We start from the raw sequence: 27,951 nt of genomic DNA on the forward strand, positions 1-27,951 counted from the left end.
AGCTATGTTCTTATGAATCAGGAATCCGACTCCTAGTTCTCGTCTCCCCGCCAAGCCTCGGTAGCACAGGACGTGCCCGTTTTTCAGCACTAATAATTAATAATTTATAGGGTTTTACGTGCCAAAACCACTTTCTGATTATGAGGCACACCGTAGTGGAGGACTCCGGAAATTTTGACCACCTGGGGTTCTTTAACGTGTACCTAAATCTAAGTACACGGGTGTTTTCGCATTTCGCCCCCATCGAAATGCGGCCGCCGTGGCCGGGATTCGATCCCGCGACCTCGTGCTCAGCAGCCCAACACCATAGCCACTGAGCAACCACGGCGGGTGTTTTTCCGCACTGTATATGCTTCTTGTGGCCTCCTAACTACACTGAGCCCTATTACATCCCATTTACTGCCCTCTAATTCCTCCCTCCAATAGCACTGGCTAGACTCGCCTCACTAGATAACGTTCTAGTGTTAAACGTTGCCAGGTTCATATTTCAATGGCGGCCTGTCCGGAGCCAGGGATTCTTAGCACCCTCTGCTGCGTCGCAGGTCTGACCGCCACAGTGGTCAGTTGCTTCGCAGGTGCTGGGGACTGAGGGCCGGGGTTTGATTGTTGTGTTCATATAGGAGGTTGTGGCCAAGTACTGCACCAGGGTGGCCAATCCTGCTCTGGTGAGGGAAGTGCGTTACCGGCTCTGGTCACCGGGATCAGGCCACACTCCAGGCCTGTTTCTGCAATTTTATCAACACGCGAATTTTTTTTTTAATCCGGTGGAAAATTGCGCAGCACCGGGATTCGAGCCACGGACCTCTTGCACGCTAGGCGGGTGTTCTACCTCTACGCCACTGCTGCACCTTGCATGCATTGGCATATAAATAGCGGCAGAGAAGGAGAGAAAAAGCCGCTATTTAGTGGTTTGATGGTACTCCCTTCGCCAAGGTATACATCGGTACGGCGGTACGCACCAAACAATCAGTACAGACACAAGCGAAATGCCCTATTACGAAATAACTAAATCATAAAAAAATACACATTGTATCAACTGAAAATGAGGTAGTAATACCGCCGTGACATGTTTTCAGTACAAATTAAAGAAGAGTGCAGAGCAGCACACAACAAAAATAAAAACGAACGCAAAATTTCGCGGAACCAATCTCCCGATGACACAACGCAGTGCCACCGTGGGAACGAGTTATGTACGCGGCGTGCACTGATTCCACTTTTGCGGGGGTATGAGCCATTGCGTTGCTGAATGAACGTGTTCCACGTCAGCTCTCTGAATTTTTACTAATTGCGCCGATTATTCAACTCGGATCTTCATGAAAGTGCATCGATCGGATGTATGAACCTACGTGGACCACCGGGATACACAATTCCGAGGTAGGCGTCCATTTCTTCGGTAATTAGAGCCGATTTTGTTACCCACGAAGAGCGCCCACCGGCGTCGGCTTCGGCCGAGGGAAGCGGTAGGCCTACTCTGAGGCCGCATCGAGCCGCAGCCAATTACCGACCAATCGCTAATTTGGCAAGCGGACAGTGACCCAATATGTCGACCGCTATGAGAATTGAGGTCGATGGCGAAGAAATTTCGCCTGATAAGCTCACGAGAGCCGAGGGGTGGAAAACCGCCGGCGAGAAGTTGAAGCAAAGGAGCCACGCAAGCCAAGATGGCGCCGAAGCCGCAGTTGACGTCAGCAACAGACGTGGCGATGACATCAATGACACCACCGACAAGAGCCTTCGTCACAGGATGAAGCGAGTAAACAAGGTCAAGCTGCTCAAGGGCGCGAGAATGCCAGACCTCCCGCGCGAAGACGTGAAGATTGTAACGCGGCCACGCGGCGGGCTTCAAGTGAGCGATGTGGCCCGGGTCGAAATCAGCCGAGTCAATACTGGGGCGGCCCAAGTCGATGCAATTGCAGCAAGAGAAGATATTATTTGTCCAAACCATCAACAGAACATAATCGTCGTGAGTACTTCGAAGAGGGAGCACGCCGACAAGTACGCCATGGTGAAACGCATCGACATTCGAGGAACGGCCCACGAGGTGAGCACTTACGAATCGGCGCCTCACGGAACAGTTAAAGGAGTGATACGGGGCATCCCGCTAGAGGACACCGCCCAAGAAATTCAAAACCTAGTGGTGCACAAGCACAAGCCGACGGCGTTGCAGGCGAAACGGATTGGCAAGACCAGGTCCGTGGTGATCGCCTTCGAGGGACCCAAGGTTCCCAATTACGTGCATTACGGGAACCTGCTCGTTGAATGTTCACTGCACCGCAAGCAGATCGACGTCTGCTACCAGTGCGGCCGCGTCGGACACCGAATGGACGTGTGCCCCAATCCCCAAAATCGCATCTGCCGGGGGTGCGGCATCGCCAACCCGGACAAAGAGCATGCGTGCGTGCCCAAGTGCGGCCTGTGCGGCGGCAAGCATCTCACCGCCGACCGGGCCTGTAAGGCAAAATTCAAGACGTCGTACGTGGTGCGGCGCCGGCGCTGGGAGCGGCGCCGGGCCATCGACGACAGTAGCCAAGAAGATAGAGGTCCTGCAGGCCGCGCCCAACGCAGCACCTCTTCGCGGAGCCGTTCGAGAACGCCGGCCCGCAAGGGCAGCCACCAAAGCCGCCAACGATCGAGATCCCGTACCCGGGATGGCCCGAACAGGGCCGACCAGGCGCCATCGGCTGGCTCCAAGGACGACCGCCGCTGGGAGACGATGGGGAAAGGAGGCAGTCGTAGCTCGAGCGGAAGACGCCGGGGATCCCGTTCGAGGTCCCGGACCCGATCAAGAACCCGGGTTGAGTCCAACCAACGAGGGATACCCGCCGAGAAAAAGGTGGGCTGGACCAACAGGTCTTCCGTCGCTCTAGGGAACAACAGAGAGTTCCCACACCTCAACCCTACCCCACCTCCCCCTCTAGCCAAAACGCCGCAACACGCCAAGAGTGCGGCGAATGTACAGAACTTAAAAGACTAATCTAAAGGCAAAACGCCCAGATTCAGGAACAGAATGTGCAGATCAGAGCACTCATGAGTAAAATAGATGCGCTAGCTAGCGGCAGCTCAGCAACTAAAATAACCAAAACGAGCACGGCGCCCGAGGACGCCAACGAGAAACGCAAGGTGCCGCGGAGGGACCCCCTCTCGCCCCGCGAACAGCGGAGAGGAGAGGCGCAGCCCATGCAACAAGCATTGAATGTTCAAGAAGCGATGGACGCTGAAACCACAGCTGACTGCAAGACGGCAGCAGCGGCACCGCAGACGTCACATCAACAACAGCAACCGCCGCAAGAGGGCAAACTGGCAGCGATACTCGCAGCCATCAATCAAATTAACGAGAATCTCGACAATATGAATGTCAGGTTAGAGGTCTTCGAGGTTCAAATAAAGATCCTGTCAGTCAAGCACGAACGACTGGTGGCGAAGACAGCGACGATAACCGTGAAGAACAAGTTCGCAGCGCTAAGGAAAGAACGCGCCAATAAAGTCAAGCAATCGATCGCGTACAGGCGCGGTCGCATCAAAACGTCAAAGGAAGATGGCGCAGACGCCGAACAGTAAAAAGCAAATCCGCGGGGGGGGGGCAACGATCATTTACCAATGGAATTGCAGGGGCATCCGCACCAAGGAAGCCGAGTTACAACTTCCTATAGATGGGCTCGACCAGAAACCGGATATGATCGCGTTACAAGAGACACACGGCAGACCCAGACTCCCGGGTTACGTGACCTACACGGATCCGACGGAAGGCGGGACGGCGTTACTGGTGCGCACCAACATAGCAGCCATCCAGCACCTCACGGCGCAAAAGGGCTGCGAACACACGCTGGTCGAGGTTCACACAAGGACTATTGGCAGGGCCGGAAACCTGTTTGTGATGAGCGCATACTGCAGGTCGTCACAAAGGGAGTACGACTTTGAAACAACAGTGAGCCAGGCGAAGAGGTTGGCGGGGAACAGGCCGCTCCTGGTCCTAGGCGACTTCAACGCCCCTCACACTACATGGGGTTACAAATACCAATCTAAACGAGGCAAGGCTGTAGCAAAGGCAATGGAGGACCAAGAAATGGCGCTCCTTAATGAACCGGGCGTCGTCACCCGAAAGGGAAACAGCGTCAACAGGGACACCACCCCGGACCTATCGTGGATGGCGGGCTCCCTGGAAGTGGCCTGGCGGAACGAAGACGTAGACCTGGGCTCCGACCACAGCATCATAAGTGTAACGATCAAGGGACCAAGGTACCGGGCAGCCCTCGGCAAAGTCCGGATCACCGACTGGGACCGAATGCGCAAGCACGCGGACGAAGAAAACGAGACCTCCGGAGAAAACGCGGAGGAGGGCAGACATCAAACGTACGCAGAATGGGCGCGAGAACAAAAGATCGCGCTCGACAGATTTACTCAAGAAGTTGTGACAACGCTGCAGACGCCCTTCGTCGACGCCAAACTAGCACACATGTGGGAGGCGCGGCACTCGCTCACGCGAAGATGGAAGCGTCAACGACGAAACAAGAAGCTCGTCAAACGCATCGCGCTCCTCAACAAACAGATCGCTGAATACGCAACCAAGCTGTGCCGAGAGAACTGGATGAGCACGTGCGACGGGCTGCAGGGAAAGCTGTCGGCGCGCAAGACCTGGTGCCTGCTCAGACACCTGATCGATCCGTTGAGCAGCAAGACCGCAACCAACCGCAACCTCACCAAAGTTCTGAACGCTTACGATGGCAACGGCCAAAGGCTCATTGAAGACCTCAAGGTGATCTACCTCAAGACGGAGAGAGGGCGATTTCCGATACCGGAGGAGTACGGGGGACCAGAAAATCCGGCATTGGATGAACCATTCACCATGACGGAGTTATTAACAGCCATAGACGAGAGTAATAAGACGAGCGCACCCGGAACGGACGCCATTACATACAAGCTGCTCAATAACATGAGTGATGCGGCGGCACGCGGGCTCCTGGGTCACATCAACAGAACCTGGGAAAGCTCGAAGTTGCCCGCAGAATGGAAAGAGGCCGAGGTACGGTTCATGCCTAAACCCGGCAAACCTCTGACCATCGAGAACATGCACCCTATCTCGCTCACGTCCTCTGTGGGCAAGGTCATGGAACGCATGGTTCTCAGAAGACTTCAAGCACACCTGGACGAGACAAATCAGATGCCGGCGACCATGTATGGATTCCGCCAGCACCTGAGCACCCAAGACGTCCTGATCCAATTACATGAACTAGTGATTAAAAGAGCAACGAGGCACGCGGCCCGGGGTATACAGGCTTTGGACCTCAAAGGGGCCTTCGACAACGTGTCCCACGCCAGCTTGCTCGAGAACCTGCGCAAGACGGGGTGTGGCCGCAAGACCTACGGCTATATTAAAGATTTCCTAACCAATAGAACAGCAACTATCCGGATAGGAAATGAACGGTCAGCCTGTGGAGCTCGGAGACAGGGGTACTCCACAGGGGTCTGTCCTGTCGCCTCTGCTTTTCAACCTAGCACTCCTGCCCCTGCCCGAACTACTCAATCAGATCGAGGGCGTGGACCACGCGTTCTATGCCGACGATATAACGGTGTGGACGAACCGCGCGGGGTCCGATGCCGGGGCGGAGGAAGCCCTGCAGAGAGCGGCAACGACCGTCCACGAGTGTGCCACGACCTGCGGCCTGAGCTGCGCTCCACAGAAATCGGAGCTGCTCATGGTACAGCCCGGAAGACCAAAGAAAGAGCCGCCGCCGAACATAATCATCACCATCGACGGCACAGAGATCAAACCAACGCAGCAGATCCGGATACTGGGCCTGCTGTTGCGCAGTGACGGCAAGGCGCACGCAGCCATCAACAAAATCAAGACCACATCCGAGCAAGTCCTGAGCATGATCCCGAGAGTCACCAACCGGAACAGAGGAATCAAAGAAGAAGACGCACTGCGCCTGGTGCAGGCATTCGTCGTGTCACGCGTAACGTACTCCGCACCGTACCTCCAGCTTGCGAAGGTGAACCGCGAGACGCTGAACACGACGATAAGGAAAGCAGTCAAACTCGCCATGGGCATCCCAGTCTACTCGTCAACGCAGAAGCTGCTGGAAATGGGTGCCCACAACACGGTGGAAGAGCTGGTGGAAGCACACCTATCCCACCAGAGAGTAAGGCTGAGCCGGACAGAGCACGGTCGGGCCGTCCTACGCAAGATAGGATGGCAAATTGAACAGCTACCGACAACGGAGCCGCTCCCCACAACGTGGAGAGACATTATTAAGACCAAGCCCCTCCCCCGGAACATGCAGCCGGGGAGGAACAACGAGAGACGCTCTGCGCGGGCCAAGGCACTGGCTCGACAGCTGGAAGAGGACCCTGAGGTCCTCTACGCGGGCGCCTCGCTTCCCAATCACGGAACCAGAGCAACGGCGGTCGTCACCACCATCGATAAACTGGTCACAGGCGCGTCGATACGGACGACGAATACAGCCGAAGCAGAAGAAGTGGCCGTGGCCCTCGCACTCGCACAACCGGGAATGAGGACCGCGGTCGCAGACTCCCAGACCGCCTACGCAAGCTACCGCAAGGGGAACATCTCTCCCGCGGCACTAGCGATCCTCGCCAAATGCAAATCACCGGGACGGGCCGTTGAGCTCGTGTGGGTCCCGGCTCACTCGCAAGTGGAAGGCAACGCACTCGCCGACCACTATTCCCGAGAACTGTCAATCCGGGCGGAGGACGAGCCAGAGCTACCGCACCCCGTGACAAGCTACAAAGAAATTACGCAAATGTAGAGAAGCGGCAGATGTAGGCTTCCCCGTCCGCATCCGCAACTCAACCGAATGCAGCAGACGATCGTGCGACGCATGCAAGCGGGGTCGCTAGCGCATCCCGTGCTCTTGCACAAGATGTTCCCAACAGAGCATGACACTTCATGCCCTTTTTGCAGACGGTCAAAAGGCACTCTAGCACACATCCTTGCAGAGTGCACTAAGCTCAAGAACCCCCCACCATCCCTACCCCCCACCTTCCCCATCCCCAACCCCCCCGAGCGATGGGAGACCTTGTTGTCCAGCCGCGACCTACCGACCCAGCTCGCGCTGGCGGCTAGGGGCCAGGAACTGCTGGACGCACATGAGACCTGAGAAGAAGGTTCCACCCCATCTGGTGCCAGCGCGCACCAACCGTCACTAAGGGCTCAGCACAAAAGTTGATTCTCTCTCTCTCTCTCACTTTTGCGCTGCCCTAAGAACACTCGGTGCCATCTATCGCAGCCGCCGCGAAGCCCGCGCGTCGCCTCCGAGACGAGCAGCGTCGCGTGGCGGTCCTTGCGAACGCTGAGAACAGTACGCTCGCTTGCCACACACTTGGCGGCGAAAACTCAGTGATCAAGTTGGCGAGAGGTTCGCTGAAGAGCGGAACATACCCACTGAAGTTCATGGCGCACCTCGCTAAAGCGTTGGCGTGAAAGCCGTTCACTGAAAAGCGGCAGACGCCCCGTGCATTTGTGGCGCAGTCTGCTAAAGCGTCGGGTTGCTTGTGACGTGAGTTGCATTCCGCTCAGCATCGGAGAAATTGTAGGGATTTTTTCGTCATTGTAGAGCGGCCCATTCCTAGTGGCACAGACCTGTTTATCCAAGTTGGCGTCCAAGACATTCATTGAAGAGCAGTACACGCCTACAGGCAATTACCCAGTGCTCCAAGTCGGCGCCAAATAGTTTCCTCGAGCAGCGGTGTCTACACAGTCCCGCATCGTACCGTGACCCACGTCGGCGTGAAAGAGATTCGTTGAAGAGCGGCACGTACATACACATTGCCACATACTCAGTGAACCAAGTTGGTACGATGGTTGGTTTAGAACCCTGCTTTTACCCTGGTAGGCGGGAAAGCGGTTGGATACAAACGTACATAGATACAAACATAGATAGTGAACCCCCGAAAAGTGCGTAAAGTACCCTAAGAACGCTAGCGCATTAAAAGGTTTTTAAGCGTGTGAGTTAGTGAGTGAGAGATAAGATTGAAGGCATGGATGTTAACCAGTCAAGAGTCTGATTGGCAACCCTACGCTGGGGGAAGGAAAAAGGGATAGATCCTGGGGTTTTACTTGCCAAAACCGCGATATGATTATGAGGCACGCCGTAGTGGGGGACTACGGATTATTTTTGACCACGTGGGGTTCCTTAACGTGCTCCTAATCCACGGGACACGGGCGTTCTTGAATTTCGCCAAAATCGAAATGCGGCCGCCGCGGAAGTATTCGATTCCGTGACCTTGTACTTAGCAGCGCAACACCATAGCCTCTAAGCCTACCCGGCGGGTGGGGAAGGAAAAAGGGGGATAGAAGAAGGAATGGAGTGAACTGTGAGAGATTTCAGGGATCTAGGTGTGACATTATCCAAAAATGTTTAGTGCGGAAGGCCATTTAAATTTTAGAGTTAGAAAACCATATTTTTGTTGTGGTGGAGGAGGATGGTGTAGGCTGTAGGCGGATTTAGCCTCGCAAGGCATGAGCATGGCACATATACCAGTATTCATGGTGTCTGTCTTGATGTGCAGTAGATTTTGTTGGTGTAAAGGTGCGCAATATCGGATAAGAATGATGTACCACGTATGCAATCTTGCATAGTTGTAAAAGGCGAAAATCGTACTAGTGAATAAGTGCACGACGCGATAAACCGAAAACACAAGTACAGAGGCCGTTGCGAAAAGTGAGATTGCAACTGCTCTAAGCGCATCCTTCTGCAGAACCGAGAGTTTTGTGACGTCTGTTTGGCTAGTACTGCCCCTTGCCGAAGCACCGTACTTGTGACTCAAAGAGTGAGTGGCAGAACGTAAGTTTTGTTTTACAGCGAAGCTGCTATGGCTAGGATCCCAGGACTTCTCCGTGGCGTAACGTCGGCAGAAAAACTATGATCATCTATGGTTTATACCCCCAAATGTAATGGCTTATACCCCCGTAAAGCAGAGGCTACAAGCACTCAGCAAAGTGAAGCGAACAGTGCATACATTCTTAGGAATCCCGCATCCAACATACAGAACAGCATACGTTTCAATAAAGAACAAGCTCAAAACAAGCATCCGAACTAGACAATTGATCATAAGGCACTCCTGCGCCTACACACAATGCGAAACACGTAGCGCTTCCCGCATACGTTTCCCGTAAAAATTACTGCTGCGTAAGCTGCCGTGGCGACGGCAGCTTGACTGTAGCATACGAAGCAGGGAGTGACGTAACTACGCTTTCGTACGTAAAAGAAGAACCCGCCTGGCCACTGATCTGTGCTGTGACAGTGCTATGGGAAGGCCACGTATAGTGAGGACTCCTGAAGAGCAGCCTGCAACGAGGCGCGGCAAATTTCCCTTCTCTCTGGTCCACTCTTTGTAGGTGCCCGAAGTAGCGGCGCAAGCGAAGTCGCAGGTCGTCGAAACGTCTTAGGCTAATAATTAGGTGAAGTGCATGTGAATGTCGCAACGTGAACAATTTCAACCTACGCCGCAGTGGGTACTCGTTCTAGTCGTCGCTTACAGCTTCGCTGTCCAACAACCTTCACAGCGTGGTTTGGAGACCGTTTTTTTATAGGCAATGAATAAAATTTTCTGAACGTACCGATCACGCGGGCAAGCTTACATTGGAGATGGTAGGAATAGGCGCCCCAATCTGTGTTCATTGAAATATACCTCTAACGTTTTGACTGTGTGGGAATCTGTATTGCATTTCCTCCGAAAATAAAATCAACGTTGGGAGAATAATATTAGTTCCTAGCTCTCATAAATGTGGCCTTAGATTTGTTAGAGCTTATAACGAGAGCATTTTTAGCAGACCACAGATGCAACTTATCCAGCACAATAGTTTCTTTAGTGACCAAATCGTCCGCATCAGTTCCTGACAAAAATAAACTCCTGTCTTCTCCGTACATCACGTATTCGACGTCAGTATCTACTTCTATGAAATCATTTATATAAACAATGAATAGCAAGGGACCTAGTAGACTACCGAGGAACGCCGTGTTTAATAGTAAATAGTTTCACATGAATATGTGATTGTCACCAATAGTGACATATTTAATACGATCGCGCATGTAGCCACAGGAGGAGGAGGAGAAACATATATTAAAAGAAAGAAAGTACAAGCAGGTGTCTATAGATTAAATCTAATAAAATACCCTGCACACCATATGCTGGAAGCTTGAAAATAAGCGTTTTATGGTTGATTCTTTCGAAAGCCTTTCGAGAAGCCTGAATATTCCTGAAATGATCATGTTACTTCCTAAATTAAAAAGATGAGCTCTTTTTATTTTAGTAATACAACTTCAGTGGATAACTTTTTCTGAAGATAAATTGTTTATTGGTTATTCGATTATACTTTACAAAAAACATTTTTACGGACGCACAAAATTATTCGTTCAGATCCTTCGGAAAAATTATTAAAACGGATATAAGTCCACCATTACGAATAATATAACCGGCCTTATTAATAATAACCACTTTTACCTTTCTAATTTCGAATGGAAAGATAGACGAATGCAGAGACAACTTATAAATATACATTAGGATCGGGCAGACAGCATCTATAGCAAGCAACACAGGTTGCATTGCATCGTGGAGCCTCCTTCCACGAAGTTCCACATTCCCGCGCTGATTTGTACCTTTTTGCCATCGATGACGTGGGACTGCGTCTTTGGAATGTCACCCATCGTGAGAATGGCCGTCACGAACGCGAAATTTATGCGCCAGTTTCCTGTTGCGACGAAGAATCGCTCTATCATGCGCCGCACGGAGATACTGGTAGCGCGGAGCCTAAAAAATGACTTGGTATTTCTCGCGTCCTGTAACCACTCGCACAGCCAGGCACACGCCAGGTTGGCATGGTGAACGCAAGCACGCTGAAAGCACAGTCGGGAACGGATAGTGCGACAACTTTTTACGTAGACTGTCAAAATCGCACGTGGCAACAGTTGACGGCAACTGACACGCGAGTGGAGCCTGCTGAGACGGCCGCGCCACAAACGTCGCCGGCATGGCGGCTGACTTCGGTCCTGTAAACGTTCTTTGTTACAGCGGGCCGCGGCGAGGCACGAAAGACACTCCTCACAGAAGAAGCAGAGTATACGTAATAAATCAATCGTTATTGCTGTGGCCGCTGTTCTGAAGGAAAACTTGGCGTCAGCTGCTGTTTTGTTGGATTTGCCAGCGTGCAGCCGACAGTGGCCAGTTTAAAAAGTGGGGGGAAATGGTACGGAAATTGAAACTTCGCGCTACTCGGATTAACATGGCTTAGCATACTGACACATTTCTGTCATGGCAACGACACAGTGATTGGAGGCAAATAAAAGGGTGGGAGGGAAATGCATGGACTCCAAGGTGTTTAAATTTAAATGCACCGCCATACGATATCCGTAAAGCTTAAACAAACGTTCTAGGACGATAACTTTGGTAATCAGAGCTCTCTGACGATGAACGGAGGCACTCTACAATGTTACACGTCCGGTTCGCCAATAACAGGAGCTGACAACAGAAAAACGATTCCACAGTTGAAAACAACAGAGAGAGAGATAGATAGATAGATCGAGAGAGAGAGAGCGAGAGAGAGAGAGAGAGAGAGAGAGAGAGAGAGAGAGAGAGAGAGAGAGAGAGAGAGAGAGAGAGAGAGAGAGAGAGAGAGAGAGAGAGGAAAGAAGTAGTGGAAGAAAAGAGAAGAAAAAGAAAGAAGGAAGGAAGGAAAGAAAGAAAGAAAGAAAGAAAGAAAGAGAGAAAGAAAGAAAGAAAGACTACAAAATCAAAACAGAAGAGCTGTGATGCTTCTTTTTCAACACGCGCAGAGAGCGAGGGAGTACGCATACGAGGACGGCGTGCCAGCAACGACGTGACTCTTGCTAGCTTGCCCATAGAACAGGGAGCATGCTACGCGATGGTCGATGCCCTTTACTAGTTCGGTAAATGACAGCCAAGCAGCCGGCCGCATACTCTGAAGCCGATACAGTATTGTTGTTCTCAGGTGAGGATTTTACTGGCGCTATGGCGCTCTCCGGCATACTACGAAGTGCTATACATCACAAAAGAATAATTTTAGTGGGCACTCAGACGGTTCGAGCCATCTCGCTCGGAATGGACACGCGCGTCAAGTCGCGAGACGGAGGCTTTTTGACGCATTCGGGATAAACGACAACGCGTCACTCTCTAGCCCCAATATTAGCGACTTCACGGATGAATGGACCTTAATTAGCGTCCTGTCATGTTGCTTCTGTGCTTTGTGTGTTTTAGGTTGCATACGACTTTGAACAGCCACTTGAGTAATGCGCGTCCCACATAGCAGCAAGTGGCAGATAACATTCCAGAGCTAGCTGGGCAGCCAGCTGTGAGGTCACCGAGGCGGCAGTTTTGGCTTAAAAGCCGCCTTCTGCTGCTCAGTTCTCGCGAGGAAGGTAAAGACTTGGCGTTTCGACTCCTTCGCATTGATAAATTTCCTGGCATTCACCGTAGAGTTCGTAAAGAGCGCCAACCTGCTATTCACTTCTCATTTCGCCATTACGTTACCCGGGATGGTAGTCGAAGCCTTTTTACAGCGAGATGTACATGGTTTCAAAGATGATGAGGCGTATGTTTCTTTGAAAATTGACAATGGCGTTGTGGGGTCGTACGTTGAGGGGGTAGCCCTTCCGGACATCAGCTTTTCAGCTTTCTTTGGCGATGTTTTCTCCAGACGCAAAAACGAGACTGCCCTGGTGAGTAACTTTTCTTTCTTTAAATCGGTTTACTTGTCGATTTGATTTTAAGCAATTGTACCATGACATACCACTGAGTACCCACGCAATCTTTTACATTGCATTCGGATGTCCGTCATAATGGTGCAGAACAGGACCGTATTCTAGGTCTCAGTTGTAGCGGGAAGCGTCAAGTGAAATGCAGTCGGCAATATATTTCACTGTCACGACGATTTTACGGACAGCTTTTGTCAGATTATGGCGTCCTGTTAAATCTAGCAATCGCGCAAATACAGTAGCTGCACGAACATAAAAGCGTCGTTTCCTGTTTCTCTGCGACATGTTAATCGTAATATATATATATATATATATATATATATATATATATATATATATATATATATATATATATATATATATATATATATATATATATATATATATATATATATATATATATATATATATATATATATATATATATATAGATATATACCTGAGACCGAGAGCCCTCTCCCGCGTTATAGTGGTGGTCCCATTATTTACATGCAAATGCGATATCTTCGCCTCTTTTTGTATTGTGTCAACTCCCTGATCCCACAGAGGGCAAACACCATACACCAATGCGAATGCGTAGTTCTTCAGCGGACGAACAACTAACATATAAGCGTCAAAAAGAAGGCTTGCAAGCTGGGCTTCGCGTCCTGTTTTCTACTGAACATTGTCAAACTTGGGAAAGGGTTTGAATGTTTTTCTATGAATTTTTTCATCGTTAGCGTGAGACGGTTCAACGTTTCAGCGCCTGACTCCCACAGATCAGTGCAGCTGACCAATAAGTTCCCAAGCCGATGTGTCAGCTACTAGGGCTGTCGGCAAAGCCGTACTTCGGCACAATGACTGGCGCTTCTTAGCTTGATAGAGCAAGAAGCACTGTATCTTTTTATTTCTGGAGCTCTGGGGCACCCGAACTTCCACAGGGGACTCTCGTGTGCAGCGTGAAGATAACTCTTCTCACGAGCAATCGCTGTGAAACTTCTTGAAAAGGCTGCAACACAACGGCTCGAGCGGAGTCGTGCCAGTAGAGGAACATAGGGACCAGAAAATGTCATAGAGAGAGAAAAGCTGAATGAAACGAAATGCAGAGAGGTCGGCCTGAGGTACATCCCTCTAGCCAGCTACTCTGCGCTGGGAGACGGGGAAGAAGGAAAGAAACTGAAAAGAAAAAGGTGCATAGTGGGGGACGATGACGAGAGAAGGAGGATGTAAAACATGTAGCGAGAAATTTTGTCTACTGCAAGTCATGCAGTCCAGGCCCGTACTTTTTAAAAAGTCAAGTAAGGCCTGGATGACCTTAAAACTCGGTTTATCGTCTGCTCAAGGTCCTAAAATGACGTCCTCCGACAGCGGCGGGATGTCGAGTAACGTAAGGTCATTGCTCAACTTTTGTTGCTCTTCCACGTACTGAGGACAGTCACACAGCACATGACCTATAATCTCATTCACATTGCTCACAGCTCACAGCCTGGAGACTCGGTGCGTCACACGAGGTGCATGTACCTGCGCGTAAACGCCACCCCCAGCCTAAGTCTGTGCAGAAGACTGGCACAGCTGCATTGAACTTTTGGTGGGAGCCTAAACTTCATGGTGCGGTCCAATATTCGGAGTCGTCTGTGGTGATTATCCAGATTGTCCCAGTGCTTGTCTGTCGCTTTTCAAGGGGAGGCAATTTGTGTCCACTCTTGAAAGATGCAGTGGCTCTGGTTCTTCGAATGCCTTCTTCGCTTCGGCATCGGCCAGTTCGTTGCTATGTGCACAACAGTGACTGGGAATCCATTGAAATGTTACGTGGTGACCGTTCTCTTCCGCTGGAGTGTATAGCTCAGCAGATTGAAGAGCCAATACTCTGTAACAGATTTCTTTAGCTAGCCGGGAAGATGACAGTTAGTAAAGCGATTTTCCTGGCTTTAGGGGACCACCAAACGGTTCGTTTTCCACTGCTTCGAAACAGTACTGGGCAACCACGGGGCGTTATACTACGACAGCAGGACTTTCCGGCCTTCCATGCGAAAGCACAGAGCAGTACATGAAATACCGTCAGATCCAGATGCAGTGGATCGTCTCGAAGCGGCAAGTGCAGCGTCCAATTCCGGCATAGTGAAACGAGCTTCTTTAGGAAGTGGTGGGGCTCGATCCAATGTGAGCCACACTGAAATGTCTGCCGTGGTAACTCTCTTACGGAAGTCTTAGGCGACCTGCACTTTAGGCAGTGATTAATGAATTCCTAGAGCACGGAAAGCCTGTTCTTGATCAAGAGGGGCACGAAGACTTCGTGCTATCTGCCAGATGCTAGAAAGTGCTTTCAAGGATCTAGCGACGAACAGAAGGTCCTCCACCCTTGCTTTCCCATTTTTTGAAGGGGATGCCGTATTTTTCGTTGAGCTCGCCGACATAAGACAAGGTCTAATGAAGATTTAGTTCGTCTACCCTTCCTTACCGCTCGACGACGAATCGCGCGGAGCCATTCATACTCAATATCAATTATCGTTCTTGACGTAGGTGCACTGACAAACTTTGTTGTCCTGTGCACTGACGATAAAATAATGTCTTCTAGATCAGATGGTGAAGTGATTGATGTCTCTACAATACTCTTCGACACATGTGTGGAATGTGGACGCTCAGTGCAGCGTACAGCAGACGTAGTTGATTGCACAAACCACATGAATTTCATGCTATCCACAGTTTATTAAACTGTTTTGTGTGTTTCACATAATATTGTGTTTCGAGAATGAAAAAATATATTCTGGGGTGTTACGTGCCATACTGACGATCGATCTCATTATGAGGCACGCCGTAAGGATGAGGAGGATGAGGTTAATTTTAACCGCCTGGGGTTTTTAACGTGCACCCAACGAATGGTACAAGAGAATTTTTGCATTGCACCCCCATGGGAATGCGGCCGCCGCAGCGATGATTGACCCATTGACCTCAAGCTCAGCGATGCAAAATTTACAGCGCATTTCCTTATGCGGACACTGTGCCGTCGTTGTCGGACTTCACTAAAAAGAGGCCATTTTAATTTAATTATAGTGTTTTACGTGCCAAAACCACTTTCTGATTATGAGGCACGCCGTAGTGGAGGACTCCGGAAATTTCGACCACCTGGGTTTCTTTAACGTGCACCTAAATCTAAGTAAACGGGTGTTTTCGCATAAAAAGAGGCCATGTGACCTAGCGGGAGAGGAAAAGAAGAGCTCAACAGGGGGAAAGGGTTTGGAGTGACCTCTTTTCCCCTGTGAGAATCCTATCTTATACGCGAATCCTATACGGTTGTCACATGGTGCATTTTCGGTGATCGAGCCAGATCGGCATTAAATTTATCGACGATTGATTCCACCGTGCCTCGAAAGAAACAAATGTTATGCTGGGGGTTTGCGGCCAACGAACGGCGCCCAGCGATTGAAACGCGATACTAGGAGCGCATGTCTGCCGGCACTGAGCCAGCAAGAAGTGCCGGCAGCCACGTCAATCGTCAAACCAATCTAACCAATCGTCAAAACGATTACAGCACCCGCATCTCCAGTGGTGGGCCATGCGCCCAATATACGGTGCTTTGGATTAGTGCTTCCGCATATTCCATCGCAGCTACAATTATGGGAAGACCACAAGTAGTGCGTACTCCTGAGGAAGAAGCTGCATACCGCGCGCGTCAGCGCAAAAAAAGGGGTGAAGCAACTTGCACGCGAAAAAAAAAGCAGGTCAAAACACACACACACACAAACCTCACATGCAAAAAATAAATAAATAAAATAAAATAAAAACATTGGGAGAACCACACACAAGAAAGTACTCCTAAAGCATGCTCACCGCGCGAAGCACGCGAAAGCGCAAATGATGTGAAAGAATGGTGAAGCAAAATATTTACAGTATAGACTGCTTGCGAAGTTTGACTTGCATGATGTAACACTCTGCGTAACTAACACAGCTTCGCTGTTCGACCATCTTCACGGACGGTAAGGGGCGGTGATATTTTGCAAAAGAAAACAGGGCGTCTACATGCGACCAAAAACCGCTTTCCTCGCCGGACTAGAGAGCGTGGAGTACACATAACTGATTATTGTAGATTTATGATATTAGACATGCTGGCAACATGTGCCATCGACCTCTCCCCAACAATTGGTTGTCACATGAAGCAGAACTGACATTATATAGAAAAAGTGAAGACCATTTAAGCAGTGACACATTTGGTGCAATACTAACATACAGAGTTTTTTTGCATTAACTGTATGGGTTCGAACAGGAAATGTAAGAAAACGACCCGTAAGGTACATGGTGTATACGCACAAGCTTGGACTCACTGCAATAACAAGATTTGCAGTAATAAAACAACAACAAAAAGAGAAAAAATATGTATGCAACAAAGTCAGTGTCACTACTTAGAACCAATGCCACTATTGTTGCAAAATAATCGAATCCGCCAGACTTCGCTGTGCTTGAGGCTGGGTTAGTCAACATTCAGTGCTGTCCACGCGACAGGCCGCAATAACAAAGGTAAAGACGCATGGCTTGAGCGACGGCTGAAACTATACTTTCGAGTGAGGCGAATATAGTGGCTTTTGTGTAATGTTTAGATTGGATTGATTTCACATCCTGTTATGTCTGTTAGTAGAATCAGGAGTGCGAGCGCGTGGAGCAGTAGATGGGTGGTTGACCTCATTCTACTTTCTTTAATGTTGCCCTTCAATGCCGATCGAGCGATTGACTGCGTTAATGCACTGTCTCAAAAGAGCAATGGAGGTCGCTGTTGTCCGCTTGTCTGCCAAACACTTCAGATGCTCCGGTCTTTTGCGGTGCAGGAGGAAAGCCGAAAACTTTTTGCGAAACGAAGAGCACACTCACAAATAACGGCATCGCCAGCAGCAAAGCAATAGTTATTTGAGGTGCCAGTCGCACTGCTTCCCAAAGCTTCAGCATACTGTACACGGCACCTTTGGTTCTGAAGATCACTCTGCGAATACGCCCTCGTATATTAGACACTAAATAGTCTAGTGCTTGCCAGCTATGAAAAACCAAATTATGGGGTTTTAAGTGCCGAAACTACTATCTGATTAAGAGGCAAGCTGTATTGGGGGACTCTGGAATAATTTAGACTACCTGGAGTACATTAAGATGCACTTAAATATAAGTGCGTGGGCGTTTTTCGCATTTCGCCCACATGGAAATGCGGCCGCAATAGCCAGGACTCGATCGCGCGACCTCGTGCTTCGGAGCCCAACGCCATAGCAACTAAGCAAACACAGTGGGTCCTGCCAACGATGCCGAAGCTTGCATAACTACCCAGGAATTTTGAACATTGTTCCTGCGGCCATCTGTCGAACTTCACCGCAAATGCGGCAGCGTAACTTATTGGCATAATTTAAAAGAATAATATTGACACGTGTGCTTGTCTCTTTTGTGTACGCTTTTTTGTGTACGCTTTTCACCGCCTAACAGATGTTATCGCTCAACGTGGGATGCGCCCGCACGTATCGGAAGTTTGCTCGAACGTTATCGATGGTTCTTTTTGCTGTCTGTTGTCATCGAACGTTGTGTAATCTGATTTCATGTATGCGCTACGCAAATGGCGTAGAACTTTTTGGAAGACACGCGGGCACCAGCGATTGCTCTGGAAACTTGGATGATTGATGTATAAAAGCCGGCGCGCTTGACCCGCTGATCAAATTTTCGACAATCGCCGACTGTGTTCGTCGCTGTCGCCGTTCTTTGAATGTAACCTGTTTTCGAGGGCCCCCACAGGTTTGCCTAATAAAACGCTAGTTTCGTCATTCCCAGTTGAGCTGCTTTCTCCACCGTCACTACTACGTGACAGTATGCGTATTTGCGGCACTGATTTGTAACTTTCCTGCTGCGTTATAGCAGTGTTTTATTCCTGACCAAGAACATGCTATAACGCAGCAAGGACATTACGACTAAGTGTCGTAAATACGCATGCTAATAAAAGGGCGTACCCCCTCGACGTTGATAACTGAAAGTTGTTGAAATTCCGATGGCCTTGTGAAATATAATTTTATGGAAATGCTGCCTATTGAATTACTCTGGTACACTATGGGGAAGGCTGACAGATAGTCAGGGGGGGCAATGTCGGAAAGTCCTGGACTTGGTTGCAGTATCAGTCCAAGAGATTACGCCCAGAGCTCATGCAATCCATCAAAATACTACAGTTAAAACAAAAAGTTATATTCGCACAGAATACTACTTTTATCTGTATGTCGAAGAGGAAGACCTTATTTTCCTTCAGCGTAGATTTGCTGTTTCAGTCATGGTGGAACTATAGCCCGCACAAAGAACGAAAGACACAGGAAGTTTACAAACAAATGCTGTGTCGTCGTGTCCTTAGATTTCTGTGCGTGCTGTAGTTTTACCATGAATAATCACTAACGTGTTCAGCTTTCAGTGCTGCTGTTTCAGTTTCACTATTGAGGTGTTTCACTCCTTATTTCGTCGCGGTTTCAACTCGCACGGCGTGCTGCCACTGCTCCTTGTCATTATGAAGACGCTGCCTTTCTGTGATGCTCCGAGGAACGTCAGTAGGCTGTCCGGCGACCCATCCCGCTGATAGATAATTATCCTCGTCTTCATTGTCACCGCCGTCCTCGATGGGCTGAACACGCGCCTTCTTAGGTTTCTTCTTTCGTGCGTACGCCATTCTCGATTTTGAATGCAAAAGCATCATATGGCTCATTGAGCGAAAAAGCTGGCGTCTATCGTGAGGAGCAGCGAGACAGTACCTGAAGTCCCATTCGCTGCGACGCCACGTCTTGAGCCGGCGAAAGGGGACAGAGCGGCCAAAAGGGGACACCTGCTGCCCCGCTAGCGCGCAAGGTGTTGCGTGACAGAAGAGGGCGTCGCCGTGACGCCAGGTCCTCCTCGTTCTCGCTCTCGGCACGAGTGCACCTCAATGGAGCAAAACGGGCGAAAGGTTCCCCTATTGCTCCAATTGCGTGCTAGGTGTTGCGTGAGGGGAGAGTCTCTCGTCGCGCAGGACATCGGTGGCGTGCGGCATTGGCACCGCAGGCTGCTGCTGCTGCATGCTGGCTCGGGCAGCGCCCCTACCGCTATGGTACACTACTCGCAGCGCAAAACTCGAAAAACTGCTCAGCGGCGTTCAATTGGACATTAACGCTTTCGCATTTACAACTCATAAGAAGTGCTTAGGTGTTCTCAGATTTTTTTCTTCCGCGGTGGCTGGGCGCTTTCATCCCTTTTCTGTGACTCAAGTGGAACTAAAGCCGAGATTGATAGCACTGCAATATCGTCACCCCTGTCTCTATAGACGCATCGCTTTCCAAGTTGTCCGGTACGCTGAAGAACACCTGTGAACCCTCTTCAGTAGCGAGGCGTCGGCAGTGAGCGAAAAACAGCCATTCTGGGAGGGTTTCCGCGTGTTACAAAGGAGCGGGCAACACGTGGCAACCCTCCCGGAATGCTTTCCACAGCTGCCGGCAGGTGGTGACAGAGTTGTATGTTAGCGCAGGCTTGGCAGCAGCTAGCTTGCTCTCAGACGAATACAACTTTGCTATTTATTCTTAAAATTCAGACTAACAACTGTGCTAAGTGTTATATTGAATGATATGGACCATAAAAGGCTATATTTGTGTGAAATTTGAGCAAGAACAGAGCAGCGGTAAGCGCAAAATGTTTTTTCTGCGATTTTCAGCTTTAAACGCACATTGCCGTACAATGGCATCAAATATACAAATTTACTCGCAGGCTCCTGACATCTTTATAAGCATGAAGAACACAAGATGCATCTTACCTGGCATTCTGGAACAAGAATGTTGTCCTGAAAAAGTCGAGTAGCGAGAGCTCGGTCCTTTGAAACCAAAATTATACCGAGCTGAATTGTACTGCACTTATGACCGCACCCTTTGTAATGGGCGAGTGATACACTCAGGCCGAAGGCACTTTGGACATGATTTGTGGCGTTTATGCGATTAGTCTTATGATGGGTGTGTAATTGGGCGATGTTATGTTTTACATGTTATAATGACTATTATGATCTACGCCCGTTTTGGCTCGCGGTGTTGACGGTTGGTCGCCCGCATTTGATCCAAGCGAACGGCGCGCGCTTCCACGGGCTCCGCCGCAGAGCGGCGTCGAACGACATCGGCGCGTCCGCGTTTGCGTCCATCAAACTCCTTAGCGGTAAGAAGCTTCTTTGGGCGAGGCTCAGCCAAGGAATCTCACCGCTGTAAGATGACTCACCGAACCAGGCACGTGGAGGGGCACCATGTATGAGGCGTGTACTGCAGTCGGGTTCCTTTCTCGCGCTTTCCTCTGGACACCCTGCGCCATCTAGCCATGCTCGACGCAGGTGGGGCGGTGTCACTATAATTTAAATATATAAGGCTACATAGCCCTTGTGTCACCTTGGTGCATCAATTGTGGGGTATTGGCCAAGAATGGGCGCATACCAATATCACATACGCCGTGCCGAAGTTGTCTGTTCGGGCACACACCCAGTAACCTATAGTGTATGCTCGGTAACACAGCAGCAAGCAGATACCTAGTTGTCCAACCTAGTAACAACCCGGGTCACTGGGTATGTGAAAGAGGCAAGATACGGACATCACACTGCAAAGTAGGGGAAATTCTTCAAGAATGCTAATCACATTAAAAAACGTTAGAAAAAAAGCCTTCGTCTCTCAATTGGGCTCACCAGCAGCGCGCTAGAGTCATCCATTCGGAAAGGCTTCTTTTCGTCACCATCATCACGGACGCAGACGGGACTTTGTCCCAGTTGCGCCCAGCGTCATCGTCAGTTGAGCGAAATTGCGGCGCGCATTGCCAGGCTAGCATCTTCTGGTGGAGTTGTTGGAAGGTTTCTGCGTCATTTCACTACGTCTTCAACGCTCTCGTCCTCCTCGCCACATGCCCTACAGATGGCGCTGGTTATTGTGGGCTCGTAGAGTTATTGTATAGACCTTTTCGCGGCGATATCGTGGGCGCCACCATGTTTCATCAAGTGGTGACGCGTCCATTTTTTGTCTCAGCTGCCTCCGTTGTATCCGTGTTGACACCGGGTCTGTACGACGTCGGTGCAGCTCAGCAAAGCTCTGTTTTGGCGGAAATCGTAGGCGGCGACTGGGTGGACGACACGAAGCTTTGGCCACAGCTTCAGAGGACATGTAAGCGCTTTCGGAGCTTGTTATGTCTTGTCCAAAGGGCACGAGCAGCGTATACTGTGCTTATACTAAAAGTGGCGCTAGGAATGTGTTCCAAGCTGTCCAAACTTCCCGCTTATGAATTAAATCAGGATCAGCATGTTTTGCTCTTCATTATTTATTCGGTAAATGCTTTGAAGCAGCGGCTTGTCATGTTTCTAACTCAGAAAAGTTCCTCGGTGCGCTCATCATCTGAGTGTTTATTTTCTGCCTAATCGCTCGCTGGTGTGCTTATTAGATGGGACACATTTGTTGTAGGTGCGCACTAGGCTTACAGCGCCGATGTTCTGTACTTTGCAATAACTTGTAGCCTCTTACTTTGTAACAGTACCTGCGGGCGATTTACGTGGCATGGGTCAGAGCAAACATTATGTCTTCAAGCTGTCAGTCCATGTAGAATCCGTTCTGGAGCTCTGTGAGCTTTGACTTCGGTCCAGGCATTCATTCCTGCTTTCAGAACCTAGTTGAATACCGTGTATATCACAGACGAAACGGTGACAAGTCGGTAGTCACAGAACAGGCGCGCGTCGCATTCCTTTCGAAATCAGTGTCACGTTGCCACGAACTCAATTTCCTGGGACAGTCACCAGCGAGGATGCCAATGAAAAGCTATGATGACTGCTATCTTGGTCGTGCGCCTAATGTTTTCACATGGCTGGCAGGGATGTTGTCGAGACCGCGTGCGGTGTGCGCGCTGATGCGACGTGTCTCCTTCTCCACAGCCAGTTGCGAGCCTCGAGTGGTCATTCGCGCGGCAATTTTGCGTGTATTCGCGGGCTTCTTTCACGCTCGGAAAAGCACTTTTATGTAGCACGTATTGAACAACAGAAAACTCTATCGGGAGTTTTTCATGTTGCTCTACAATTTCCTCATTGACGCTTTACACCTAATTATAATTATTGAGAAGTTGAATACTTAATTAAAACTAAATATGTAACTAGGCTGAATGCAAAAAAAAATAGTCCGAGTATCTCCAAGCGACGGCAAACAACGTTACCTTGGTTCGGTCCAGCTACGTGGCGTTTGCACATTTTTAAAGTTTGGCTCAAGTCACGTGAAACACCGTGTAATGTTTGCACATTTGTTTTGCGACCTTAATAGGCAGTAGCGTCTCGCAGCAGATGTAACAAAAAAATCGCAGTTCCACCCGAAAGGTGAAGCATCGATTCCGACAGCTATATGACGTAAATATAGCAATTTTATCGGCCGCATAAACTTGCGAAAGTTCCCTTGCAAACTACGTTAACAAGCACAGTGTCACGCGCGCACAGGTAAACATGAACACATCTCACTCGAAGACATGACATGACAAGAACTTGATTTGAGTCCCGAGGGACTGAGATCTTGGGGAGCCAAAGCCGAAGTCTCCCAAAGTTCAAGTCGGTGGCTCCGCCCACGATGGGAGCGGGAGATGAAGTCCCGCCGCAATGTCGTGGGCCCTTTGGACAGCCTTGAGTTGAATGTGGAGATTGCTGCCCTTGAGGTATTATTGCCATCGTTCTTTCGTGATGGGTGGAGAGGCGTTAAGGGCTGGGTACAGCCAGAGCATGTGTTCAAAAGAGCATGAGTCATGACCATATTTGGGGCATGACTGTGAGTGGTCAGGGTCTATCCTGTTAAGGGACGGAGGAGTGGGATACGAACGGGTTTGCAGGAGCCTGAGTGTGCTAGCCTGACGTTTGTTCAATTTGGGTTGAAGGGGTGGAAATGTCCTGCTGCCGAGTCAATAATGGGAAACAATTTCGTGGAAAGTACACAATGGATCTTCGTGGATGTTGACCTCGTTCCAAGCCTGGCTACCCGCGACAGCGCGGTACGTGAAATCGCGTGCTCTCCGGTGGGCCTGCTCGTTAGGATTACATCCAAGCGGGTTAATTGAGCTATCTAGATGGGATGAGAACCGCGAGATGTGGTATCCTCCTTCGCTGCTCTCCCTAGTTCTTTAAAGTGCTTTGTTCACAATACTGTTCGCCTGTTCAGACACGAGAGTGGACGAGAAGGATCTAACCGCCGTGCCTGAGTCCGAGAAGACGCTAGCGGGAACTTTTGAGCTGTGAAAGGCCAGATCAATCGCCGCTTCCTCAGCCACATGGGCGAACTTCGTATAAACAGAGCCTGTATTGACCAGGTTGCCCCCCGCGTCTACCACCGAGACAGCGAACTCATCTCCACTGTCATATCTGGCAGCATCGACAAAGAGGGCATCTAGTTTCTGCTGATTGATATTTTTAAGGATGGACTTGGCTGTCGCGAATCTTCTACCCTCGTTATGCGCTGGGTGGATGTTGCGCGCGGGACGGGGTCAACCATGATGCGAGTTCTGGTTTCCCAGGTCAAGCTAAATTTGGTCGCCGGTTCATGGCTGGGTTGGATTCCCGCTTCTTCTAAAATCTTGATCCCTGGCTTAGTGGATGAAAGTCTCGTTATTTGAGCCGCTGCGTGAGCTTCTATTAGCTCATAGATGGTGGTATGGAGTCCTAGCTCCAGCAGCTTCTCAGTGCTTGTGGACTGTGGAAGGCCGAGCACGCGCTTGAGGCCGGTTCTGATTAGGGAGCCGAGCTTGAACTTTTCCGCTTTACCCCCATTAAGGTACGGCGCGATGTAGATAACATGACTCAGGAAGTATGCCTGATAAGCTCTGAACAAATTGTCGCTTTGAGACCGCCTCTTCGATTTGAGACATTCCTAACCTGTCCCATGCTTTCTACGCCGATGATATCACCCTCTGGGTGACCACGGGAAATATTGGAGAGATGGAGGCCGTCCTCCAGGTGGGCGCGGACGCGGTTGCCGGTCATGCTCGTGCAGTCGGGCTGGCCTGCTCCCCGTCAAAGTCGGAGCTTCTGCTCCTCCCGGCTCGAGGCACGGCCGCCTCCTCATCTTCCACCCTTAGCATCATTATTGACGCGCACCCCGTCCCTTCTGTCTCCTGCCTCCGCATACTGGGTCTCCTTCTCCAATCCAATGGCAAACACACTGCCGTCCTTTCCCGCCTAACTACCACTGTCCACCAGACCGTCCGACTTATTCGACGTGTCGCTAACCGGCACCACGGCATGCGTGAGCACGACCTCCGCCGTCTTATCCAGGCCTTCGTTCTCAGCCGCTTTGTCTACTCCCTCCCCTATCTCTTTCTCTCTCGCACCGAGGAAGACAAGGTGAACTGTCTCATCCGCCAAGCTTACAAGTCAGCCCTTGCGCTCCCCCACCTACACCCCCACTTCTCGTCTGCTGGCGATGGGCGTCCACAATACTCTTTCAGAGCTTGTGGAGGCCCATCGCACGGCACAACTCGACCACCTTTCTCGCACCCCCTCTGGTAGAGCCCTTCTCTCTTCCCTCCGCTTGACCCCTGTGTCCCCTGCCTGTGTAACCCACCCCCTACCCTCCTCTGTATCTTCCATGCTCACTGTGAACCCTCTTCCGAGGAACATGCACCCTGAACATCACGCCGCCCGCCGCTCTGCCCGCGCCTCCACCCTCTGGCGCCAGTATGGCTCACAGTCTAATGCTGTGTATGTCGATGCGGCGCCATACAATTCCCACCCCGCCTACGCCGTTGTAGCCACTTCCCATACACTTGCTCCCCTGACCGTTGCCACTATACCTGCCCCCACCTCCACTGCCGCCGAGGAAGCAGCTATTGCGCTCGCCATTGCCACTACCCCGGCCCGTTTCATATTCAGCGACTCCAAAGCTGCAGTCCACAACTTTGCGAAGGGTCGCATCTCCTCCTCTGCGCTCAGCATCCTTGAGCACTCCCCTCCCCCTTCTCGTCGTATCCAACTCATCTGGGTTCCGGCTCACGCGGGGCACCCTGGCAACGAGGTGGCAAATTCCATCGCTCGCGAGATGACAAACCGAGCTGGCCCCCTCCACTCCGGGATGGACACGCGTGACTCCCTCCTCACCTTCCATGACATTACCCTTCATTACCGCAACTCTCGCCTAGCCCTCCCTCCCCCTCACAAATCCCTCTCTAAGCTCCAACAGAGCACGTGGCGCCATTTACAGGCCCACACTTTCCTCTCTCCTGCCCGACTTGCCCTTATTCACCCCGGTGCCTTCTCACCTGAATGCACGCTCTGCAGACACCCACGAGCAGCCTATGCTCATATTCTGTATTCATGCCCTAAACACTCACCCCCTGCCTCTTGGCATGTATCTAGTCCGCAGCTGTGGGAGGCTGCTTTGGCCAGCTCGGAGCCGGGTGTCCAGCTACGGCTAACGATCTGGGCAGCGGAAGTCGCCGCCAGACATGATCTGGTGGCCACGACCGGCAGCCTGAAGGCCACCCACGGAACGGCGGCATCTTAATTTTCTTTCTTTTTTTGGCCTTCATTAAATAAAGTTTATACCACCACCACCCACCTTGAGGTCTCTAAGTTTTCGCCTGAGCTGTTGATTTTCCGCCTCAAATTATTGGATTCGGGGATCATTCACTTGCTCTGACTGTGCCTCACCACTTGCTCTTTTGGCCGTTGTAGTCTTCTGTCCCATCGAAGGCGCTGCGCCGGAGCCCTTGACTTTCTCGGCCCACGTGGCCCGCTTCGCGTGCGAGACCGGGACCGGGATCTCCATCTAGATACGCTGGCTTTCCCACCTTTCCCTCAGGCAGTTCGCCGCCTGGAGCGAGAGCGCGCCCTCGATTGCGAGCGGGCTCGCAGGGTGGAGCCACCATATGCTGCCGCAGGTATCACCGAGCTCTGTGCGTAGGAGATACTGATGTCATCACCGCTGGCCATCTGTGCATTTCGCACCATTTGTCGTCGCCTTCGACGCCGACGCCTTAGGATATATGGGATCTGGTAGCGTTGTCTGCATGTGCTATTCCCTGTGATATGGGGGCCGCCGCGTGCTTCACATTTGGGTGTGCATTTGCGTTGCTCCTCTTGCGACTCTGAAGAATTAATTTTCCCACAGCCGCGGCACTTGTTGTTTTCCTCTTCGCTACTGGGGCACACGTCGGCTCGATGACCCACGTGGCCACACGCGTAACATACATCCACCTGCCGTTTGTACAGAAGCATGGAACGAGGGCCACTCCACACATGACCGTGTTGGGCCCTCGCACGCCGTCGAAGAGTATAACAACTACTTGTGGGTCCTTAATTCTTCTGACTTCTAATTCCTTAGGGTTTCTTCGGTCCAGAATCATCCTCTTAAGGGCTCCTTGGTGAAATGAAATGGTCGATGTTTCTTATTACGCCTTTGAACGCGTCATCAGGGGCAGAGATGTTGGCTGACACCTCAAAGGCACCGAGTTTAGTATGTATCTTGCTGATTCTTGCATATGCCCTCGCGTTTTGATTATGAGGGGTAGAGATAACCAAAGTGTTCTGCATCTTTTTTGGGCACGCGGTGTCATTGGCAGTTTGCTGTTCCGTCAAGGCCGCCGCCATGGCCAGGGCTTGGCGAGGAGTATGATATCCGTTTTGGAAACCTTGACGCCTCCCGTGGGGTGCGCGATGATCTTGATTTGGTCCTTGGGTAATTTCGGTAGCCTCGAGGCTGCCGTTACCTGCTTAATGAAACTTTTGGCCAGCGAGTTGGCCGTGCGGCTGTCAGCCGGCGTATTCTTGGTGATACGTTGCCCTCCATATGGCGGCGTACTCGTTGGTTGTTTTCGCTTGCTGCCGAGGGCGGTCGTCTATCCCGCTTTATCAAGCTTCAGCGGGGCGATTTCCATCCCCTCGATGACTATGGTCCCGGGCATGGTTTCTGTTGGTCAGTAGTTCGCTTGGAACGCCGGTCGTCCGCGCCGGCGGGGGGGGGGGGGGGGGGGTTAGGCCTACGCGTTCTCGCGCTGCCGCGCCGTAAGTAGGCGTAGCCCGTTAGGGTTGGCGCTCTCGCGGCGTGGTCGGAGATTCAATGTGTCACAAAATGGTGAAAAGTGCACCCACCGATAAGAGTCCACTATCTGCGCATTCCTCGGAACTTGCCGCTTCATAAAAGGTGTAGTTTCCGTGGGTCGGCTTCGCAAAACAGCCGAAAACCTTGAAAAATGGGAGCCGATGTGGGCACGCCCACACTACTCTGCGCCTTCTTCTTCACCT

At 50.8% G+C, this 27,951-nt stretch overlaps 1 protein-coding gene across 1 annotated transcript in view; it reads left to right on the plus strand.

Annotated features, from left to right (window-relative positions):
• The first annotated feature begins 12,400 nt into the window (after positions 1-12,400).
• The window catches only part of LOC142588897 (uncharacterized), a 59,003-nt gene continuing 43,452 nt past the window's right edge, over positions 12,401-27,951 (plus strand). The window contains exon 1 of the mRNA XM_075700738.1: positions 12,401-12,695. Within this exon, the coding sequence (XP_075556853.1) occupies positions 12,513-12,695 (183 nt within the window). The 5' untranslated portion in view covers positions 12,401-12,512. The remainder of the gene's footprint in view (positions 12,696-27,951) is intronic.

Source organism: Dermacentor variabilis, chromosome 1, assembly GCF_050947875.1.
Source record: "Dermacentor variabilis isolate Ectoservices chromosome 1, ASM5094787v1, whole genome shotgun sequence".
In the NCBI taxonomy this organism is placed as follows: Eukaryota; Metazoa; Arthropoda; class Arachnida; order Ixodida; family Ixodidae; genus Dermacentor; species Dermacentor variabilis.